This window comes from Carettochelys insculpta, chromosome 15, assembly GCF_033958435.1.
Source record: "Carettochelys insculpta isolate YL-2023 chromosome 15, ASM3395843v1, whole genome shotgun sequence".
NCBI lineage: Eukaryota > Metazoa > Chordata > Testudines > Carettochelyidae > Carettochelys > Carettochelys insculpta.
The window spans coordinates 40209094-40217303 of record NC_134151.1 but is presented as its reverse complement, the minus strand read 5'-3'; the positions used below and the strand labels follow the sequence as shown (position 1 = coordinate 40217303).

Sequence of the window (8210 nt, the reverse complement as noted above, 5' to 3'; positions counted from 1 at the left end):
GAGCTCGGTAATGCCCAAATAAATTGGTTAGCCTTTATACTGCTAAGGAATGCATCATTGTTTTGCAGATAGATAACCCCTGAGAATTATATTTCAATTAACCAATCACTGTGCATTAGTATCATGTGCTGCACAGAGCCCCTTGTGGCTCCAGAGCCTGTCTCACATGAGTGAGCTAGGTGGTAACCACACCATGGCATGACCACAGCCTACCAATGCATTCAAGCGTGCGGGGGGTGGATGGTGCAGCTTTCAGGGACCTGTTCACAGTACATATTTTCACCTACAGCCAATGGCAAGAAGGGCAGCAGCAACTCTTAAGTATACGTTAACTGTCTGGCAAGAAACTTACTTCTTAAGATTCATGATTCCCTTCTGCCTGTGGTTGTCTCCTCTACCCCGGTTCACTTCTCCAACTGGTTAGGACTGGAGAACTGCTGCCCAAACTACTCCTACAGATCAATGTACAGAGGGGCATCCTTACCTGGCTTGTGTACCTATCCTTGGGGAAGAGTCTCATCTTCCCATTATTTGGAGTCCTCATGAATTGCCAAAGCCTCTCTGTGACGAGCAGAGCCCCAGAGGCTTAGGGAGAGAAAAAGGACCCAGACAGTAGGCATTACAGAGTCTTTTAGTAAATTTTATTGACCCGTGTTTCCATTTTTCCAATTCCTTCTATATAGGTCTCCCGGGAACAGAACAAACCAAACAGATTCCTGCAGCTTTCCTTCAGGATAATCTCATGTCCTCCATGAGCTCAGGAGATTCTTGCAGCTGGGCTTGTATGTAGTGTGATGCCTAAACTCTTTCCATTCTCCAAATGCTGTCAATTCAGAGGCAGCCAATGCTCTGGGCTCTCTACAAAGTCATAGTTCCACCCAGAACAGTATGGGCAGGTGTGTGTCTCTCCTATCAGGGGCTGCCATGGATAGAAGCAGCCAAGAGAGGACATGCCAGCAAACTGTGAAGACATAGCAGAAGACACTGGTGACTAGGAAGGAAGGGAAATGAACCAGATACAAAAATTACAATCCCACAATCCAAAGCATGCCAACATTCCACTGAAAAGGATGAGCAGCCCTAGGGCCCCTTTCCCTCATTCTCTTTGCCCAGGGCAGTGGCCAACAATAGAGGATCCAGAGGAAGGCACAAGACTTCCAGACTGCACAGCACATACAATCACCTGCTTGACCGGGAGTATCACCCTGTACCACATACTCTTGTGGTCGCAATGACCCATTAAATACCATTCCCTACTGCTGCCCCAATCCCTCTCACCAGCAGAAAACAAGACCAATCAAAGCCCAAATACCTCTCTGCCCAGTGATTCTCCTGGTAGGTTTTCAAGAGGCCTCAGAAGCATGGCCTGTTGCCCTGAGAAGTCACACAAAGAATCTCTCTCCATCATTCCTGAGAGCCTCACCAGCCCCTGCCTTGCAGACAAACAGCAGTTTAATTCACACTGACCCAGACAGTGGAAAGGAGCAGCAGGTAATCAGGTGCATCAGACCTCACATGAGCCAGCATGGTCATCCCTCTCCATGCTTCAGAATTAGGAGCAATCATCAGGGCCTTCATGCCCTGGCTAGGATGGGCAGGCAAGACTCCTCTCTTCCACTAGTGCTTACTGGGGAGGTGATGCTGGATTTACTCCTTGTTCTCTCCTTCAGCTCAGCAATTGAGGACCCAGTCCCCTGTGCTTTTCTACCCAGTGCACACCATGCAGCAGGGGGAGATGGAAAGCAGGCACATACAACACAGGGAAGGGTTTTCCAGCGCATTGGGGAAGTTATACTATACTCAGTACTAGGACAATTTCAGTGCCCTGTAGGATTTGCTTATAACAATCTCTCTTCTCCCTCCCCTTGCTACTGGCAGATGTAGGGCCACTTTCCTGAAAGCAACAATGGGAATTCTGGGCAAGAAAGAAGCCAGCAAGAAGAGAAGAATGTGAGTGAGTGAACCCTGCCCCCTGGCCATCCTCCATCCCAAGCAGTCTCAGTCTTTTCTTTTCTGAGGCCCTCCCCCACTTCTATAGTATACGCCACTTACAGAGCTAGGTTTCAGAAGCCTCAGAGTACCAGACCCTACACAACCCCCAAGCATGGCAACATACTATTCACTCTAGCTACTTGCAGCCTAGTACAGCTCAGTGTAATGGCCACTGTATCCACAGGGATACAAGGAAGCTCTGGGAAGGGCAACCCATTTGTTTGGGTGGACCCATCACCTTGCTAGGATTTTGCTTCTTCATCCCTGCCCCCAAAAGAGAATCTACCCTGCATGACTCTAGAGGAGCCACTGGGAGACACTTTCCTTGGAAATCCTTGTCCACACAGGACAGTATGCTGGGTGGGCGGGTCCCATGCATGCAAGGCCCTTCTCCACAGCTTGACTTGCATGTCCCAGGAGCGGCGGCTGTATTTCTTGTATTTATTTGGAGTTCGGGGATGAATCCCAGGCTGCCGAGCAGCCCTAAGAAAGAAGCATAACATTTATCAGTTTACCAAATGCGTCAATAAACATTCCTCACACCAGCAGAAAGCCCACACTAACCCAGCAGGAGCATGGCACAAATAGTGAGATGGCTCCTCCCCAGTCAGTCAGATGTAGGAAACACACTCCAAAGGCTCATATATCTATATAAACTTATATATGCGCATGCCAAGTTTCTAAGATTTTTGGAAGGGGGCAGGGAAAGGAAATTGTTCTTAAGCAAGATTAAAAGGAAGGGCATCACTTTACATCAGTTTCAGGTCTCTCTTCCCTTGGTGGGCAACCTGTGGTCAAAGGCAGAATCAGCAGGCTCATATGAGAAGGGGAGGTGAAAGGCAGAGACCACCTCACTTGGGGACCTGTTGTAGGAAGTTCTGGTAGCCAAGAGTGCTCTTCCCATAGTTGATCTGCTTCTGTCTTCTCTGCAGGATGCTCTCATCTGTCTCTATTTCACATCTGGTGAAGAGAAAAAGTTAGCACTAAACACACAACAGTCAGTCCTGGACAAGTGACATTGTTAACATGTCCAACATACCTCAATCCTGAGCTGGCTCTTCTCGCAAAACTCGGCCTTGTGCCAACTCCCACGCTGACCATATTAACTCCAGAGACGGGCTCTGATGACAAGGGCCTGTCCCAAAGAACATAAGAACGGCCATAGTGGGTCAGACCAAAGGCCCATCTAGCCCAGTGTCCTGTCTTCCAACAGTGGCCAATGCCAGATGGGGCGAACAGAACAGGTAATCATGAAAGCAATCCCGCTCCTGGCATCCACTTCTGACTGCTGACAAACAGAGGCCAGGGACATCATCCCTAGCCATCTTGGCTAATAGCTATTGATGGACCTAGCCTCCATGAATTTATCTAGTTCTTTTCTGAACCCTGTTCATATTTTGGTCTTCACAACGTCCTCTGGCAAGAAATTCCACAGGCCTACAATGTGCTGCATGAAAAAAACCTTCCTTTTGTTGGTTTTAAAACTGCTAACCATTAATTTCACTTGGTGACCCCTAGTTTTTATGTTATGGGAACAAGTAAATACATTTTGCTTATTCACTTTTTTCCACACCTGTCATCATTTTATAAACCTCTACCATATCCCCACTTGGTCTCTTTTTTCTAAGCTGAAAAGTCCCAGTCTTTTTTAATTCTTCTTCATATGGCACCATTCCAAACCCTTAAATCGTTTGTGTTGCCCTTTTCTGAACCTTTTCCAATGCCAAGATATCTTTTTTGAGATGAGGCAACCACATCTGAACACAATATTCAAGATGTGGGCATACCATGGATTTATATAGCAGCAATGAGATATCCTCTGTCATACACTCTCTCTTCTTTAATTATTTCAAGTATTTTGTTTGCCTTTTTGACTGCTGCAGCACAATGGGTAGATGTTTTCAGAACTATCCATGATTTCAAGATCTCTCTCAAATGCTTATAGCTAAGCTAGTCCCCATCATTTCATACGTATAGTTCAGATTATTTTTTCCAATGTGCACTACTTTATGAATTTATGAACATTAATTTATCATTGTGTTGCTTACTTAGTTTGGTGATTTTTTTGGAAGCTTTTCACAGTCTACTTTGTTCTTAATTATCTTGAACAGTTTAATATCATCTGCAAATTTTGCCACCTCACTGTTTACCCCTTTTTCCACATCATTTATAAACAGGTTGAATAGGATTGTTCCTAATACAGACCCTTGGGGGATACCTCTCTCCACCTGAGAATTTACCATTTATTCCCACTGTTTCCTGGCTTTTAACCAGTTTTCGGTTCATGAAAGAACCTTCCGTCTTATCCCATGACAACTTATTGTACTTAAGAACCTTTGGTGAGGGACCTAATCAAAGGCTGTCTGGAAGTCCAAGTTTCCTATATCCACTGGATCCCCTTGTCCACATGGTTATTGGGCATCTCAGAGAACTCCAGGGCTATGTTTACACTGGCACAAAACTTCAAAATAGCCATGCAAATGGACATTTTGAAGATTACTAATGAGGTGCTGAAATGCATATTCAGCACCTCATTAGCATGCCACCAGCCGTAGCTTTTTGAAATTGCCACGTTTCGCTCCCGCACGGCTCGTCCAAACAGGGGTGCTTTTCAAAAGGACGGTCTGGACAAGCTGCGTGGGAGCGAAATGCAGCAATTTCAAAGAGCCGTGGCCAGTGGCATGCTAATGAGGTGGTGAATATGCATTTCAGCACCTCATTAGTAATCTTCAAAATGGCGATTTCGAAGTTTTGTGCCAGTGTAGACACAGCCCAGTAGATTAGTAGAGCATGAGTCCCCTTTACAGAAATCATGTTGACTTTTACCCCAACAAGTTATATTTGTCTACCTGTCTAAGACTTTTATTCTTTGCTATAGTTTCAACTAATTTGCCTGGTACTGATGTTAGACTTACTGGTCTGTAACTGCCAGGATCAACTCTAGAGCCCTTTTTAAATATTGGGCAGTAGATGATTTAAAGCATACGTTACAAACCACAATTAATAGTTCCACAATTTCAGATTTGAGTTCGTTCAGAACTCTTGGTTGAACGCCATCTGGTCCCAGGGACTTGTTAATATTAAAGTTTATCAGTTTGTTCCAAAGTGAAGAGAGTTTGTTTCATGATAAACTCTCTTATGTCCCAGCCAGGTGTGAATCACGGCATCCACAGAGTAGCCATCCATGTGCTTGGTTCTGGGAAGCAGAACTAAAGTGAAATTTACCCAGTTATCATAAAAGTACAGAGGATCCAGCTCAACTTTTGGGACAGTTTATTCCTTTGACACTCAAACTGAAGCACTGTGACCTGTCACCCCTTTCTTGACAGGGCTACAGGATTCCTCCAAGTTTGCTCTGGTGTCTGTTGGTGGAAGCCTAAGATGCATGATCAAGGCAGCACACATTATTCTCATCTTATTGTGCATATTGCAGTGGTACTCACAGTCCCCCACTCATAAGCAGAGCCCCCATGCAGCATATTACTCAGACACAGAGATAGTCTTTACCCCAGAGTTTACAAAGGAGGTGGAAGGAAGAGTCAAGTAGACAGATGTGTCTAGCTACAAAACACAAAACAGATGTATACATCTTTAAGAGAGTCAAATATTCCCAAATGCCAATGAAGCTAAATCTCGCAGATTTTTGTCATGTGGCAAGTATCAGTGGCTGACCTACACATTCTTCCTATCAGCCCAAGAACAACCAGGGGGTCTCATCTTATCCCCAAATAGCCATAAGCAGAGATCCCTTCCACCTCATCTACAAAGCAGAAAATGGAGTCCCAGGAAAACACTTGAATTTAGCATCTTCCCACCTTGTTTTCTGTTATCTTTTAATTTGGGGGGGGAGGGGGGAAGAAAATCATGTGTTTTACTTAGGGTGAAGAATTCTCAGCTGTCAGTGAAAATACATGGCAACTTAGCAATGTGACCAAACTAAATCTATGACCCCACTGCTTACAATTACACTTATACTCCCTCAAGACTGCTGAGTGTCTACAAGGCCCCTGGGAGGATTGAGCCCTAGAGTTCCACTCTGCAACGGCAGCATTGCTACCAGGATATGTAAGGCCACTTGTCTGAAAGCAACAATGGTAATGGGTAAGGAAGGAGCCAGAGAGAAGGGAAGAATCCAAGCCAGTGAACCATGCTCCCTGGCTATCTTCTATCCCAAGGGTTCTCAGTCATTTCCCTTATGAGAACCTCCCACAACATGCTATTAAGAACTCCAGGGTCCAGCACGGGGGGGAGGTCCCCTCAAGGAAGGGTCTTGGGTACAGACATAGCTTGGCTTCTATTTTGAGGGAAGAACGGGCAGCAGTGCTTGATCCAGCTCCACAGGGTGGGCTGCAGGGAAGCAGTGCCACCTTCACCCCCCTGACTTTCCTCAATGTGCCAGCCAGGCTGAGATGGAGGGAGCACAACCAGAAGTTATACTTCAAAGGTGGGGGTGTAGCCCAAAAATCCAGGAACAGATTAGGGTGCAGTTAGGAGCTAGATGGTGACAAGGGATATCCTGGAGTGCTGTGTGTGTGTAGCCAGGGTACCTCAGAGATGTATACGAGGAGGGGCTAGCTGGGGTACAGGGTGGGTGATGGCTGGCATGTGTGTGCAGACAGGAAGATAGCTCACAGTGCAGGGAAACGGGGCTAGGGACTGTGTGCTGTTCCTGGAGAGATGTGCTAGCCAGAGCCAGGTCTTCTAGCCTGGGTGACTCTTACCAGCTGCCTCAGTGGGAGCAACAGGGGCTGGGAGCTGAAGAGCAGCTTCAACCCAGGGCATCACCAGAAGAGCATGGCAGCTGCTGCTTCTCGCCCAGTCCCTGGCACCAGCCAGAGCAGGAGCTGTGCCACACTGCCTGACTCTGGCTCCTTGCATCCAACTTGGGGGGGGGGGGGGGGAAGAGAAGGGGAGAGAGGGAGGTATGCAGGAAGAGAAGAAGGAAACAACATTCCCTTACACTGCTGTTTGGGACTGATGGGACAGAAGGGACCACAACACCCTCCATATCCCCAACTTGTGCAGAGAAACCCAGGGGTCAGGGTTTCAGCCCCAAGCTCCTGATTTCAGCACTGGTGAGGGAAGGCAGCAGACAGCAGTACTGGAGCTTGGATGTGTGTGTAACTCCAGAGGCACTGAAACCAGTGACAAGGGAGGATGAAGTCTGTGCTCTAGATCACATGGCTTTACCTCAGGGGTCTGCAACCCACGCAGCTCTCTAAGGACTTCTGGAGCTCCTGACGTTCTAATTGCAAAGTAAAAACCCTACAGACAGACAAGGAACCTCTGGGCTCGGATCAGAAAGGTTTGATATACCACGTTTCCACCCACCTGTCTTTCTCGCCTATAGACTCTGTTTCCGAGGCAGGCTCTTCACACCCAAGCGCAAGAGGTTTGCGCAACGCAGAGCTGCATGGCAGTTATGGAAGAAAGTCAATTCTCCGCCTTTGGACAGAGCTCACACCCTTCTAGAGAAAGCTGCTAGCCCAGCGATACGGACGGCCCCGCGGCCCACAGAGAAACACCCGTTTCTGAAAACTCGGCGCCTGCCCCGCAAACAGCCCCCTCTCTGGCTGAGCCAGGACGAGCTGCGCTGCAAAGACCGACTCCAAAGCGGGGGCAGCAGCGGCTGCCTTCGAGAGCAGGGACGCGCTCTGGGTAAACGACCCTGAGCCCCGAGGACCACGGCGGAGCGAAACACGGGCTGAGGGCACCACGAACACGAAGTGCCGCAAGCAAGGCGGCGCGTGCTCCCTGCTCCCCTCGCCCCTCAGCGAAGCCCGAGGGCCGGCTGCAGGCAGCGGGGCCGGGTCTGCCCCCGCGTTGCGGCGCGCACCGGAGCCCGGCCAGGCCCGAGCCAGGGAGCGGGCGGGCAGCAAAGCCCCCGCTGGAGGGCCGCAGCCGGCTGGGGCTGAGACGCGCCGCAGCCCCGGGACACGCTGCTCCGTCCGGCGCAGGGCCGAACCCCCCCGCTCGCCAAGGGGCGCGAGACACGCAGGGGCCCCAGCCGGACAGCCCGCAAGGTACCTGCAGGCGAGCGGCTCCCAGGCGCGCGCGGGCAGCATGAGGGGGCGGGAGCGGGGGCTGCGCGACGAAACGTCACAAAGGGGCGGAGCCTTACTGCCAATTCGGCGGGGCCCGCCGCACTAATAACTACCGGCCGAGCGACCGAACCGCACCGCCCCCGAGGGCGGCGATTGGCCTCAGGGTTCCAACGG

General features: G+C 49.2%; 1 protein-coding gene across 4 annotated transcripts; it reads right to left on the bottom strand.

Moving 5' to 3' along the window:
• Positions 1 to 626: 626 nt before the first annotated feature.
• On the bottom strand, positions 627 to 8155 carry LOC142020995 (oocyte-specific histone RNA stem-loop-binding protein 2-like). 4 transcript variants are annotated; one of them, XM_075009338.1, is made up of 7 exons: positions 8020 to 8154; positions 7324 to 7401; positions 3032 to 3127; positions 2848 to 2952; positions 2313 to 2475; positions 1313 to 1429; positions 627 to 961 (listed from the first exon to the last, which is right to left on the bottom strand). In XM_075009338.1, exons 1-7 carry the CDS (start codon positions 8055 to 8057, stop codon positions 827 to 829), a joined length of 732 nt encoding a protein of 243 aa, XP_074865439.1. In that variant the 5' UTR covers positions 8058 to 8154; the 3' UTR covers positions 627 to 826. The 4 variants fall into 4 exon arrangements, 3 of the variants coding, with proteins under 3 accessions (XP_074865439.1, XP_074865440.1, XP_074865441.1); XR_012647588.1 differs by having other exon boundaries at positions 943 to 961; positions 1313 to 1431; positions 2319 to 2475; positions 8020 to 8155; XM_075009339.1 differs by lacking the exon at positions 3032 to 3127 and having other exon boundaries at positions 8020 to 8155.
• Positions 8156 to 8210: the final 55 nt, after the last annotated feature.

Coding starts and splice junctions, on each gene's coding strand:
- LOC142020995 (XM_075009338.1), bottom strand. CDS start 8,057: ATGCTGCCCGCGCGCGCCTGGGAGCCGCTCGCCTGCAG. Junction 7,402..8,019: donor TGGGAGCCGCTCGCCTGCAG/GTACCTTGCGGG, acceptor ACTGCCATGCAG/CTCTGCGTTGCGCAAACCTC. Junction 3,128..7,323: donor TCTATAGGCGAGAAAGACAG/GTGGGTGGAAAC, acceptor TCTTTGGGACAG/GCCCTTGTCATCAGAGCCCG.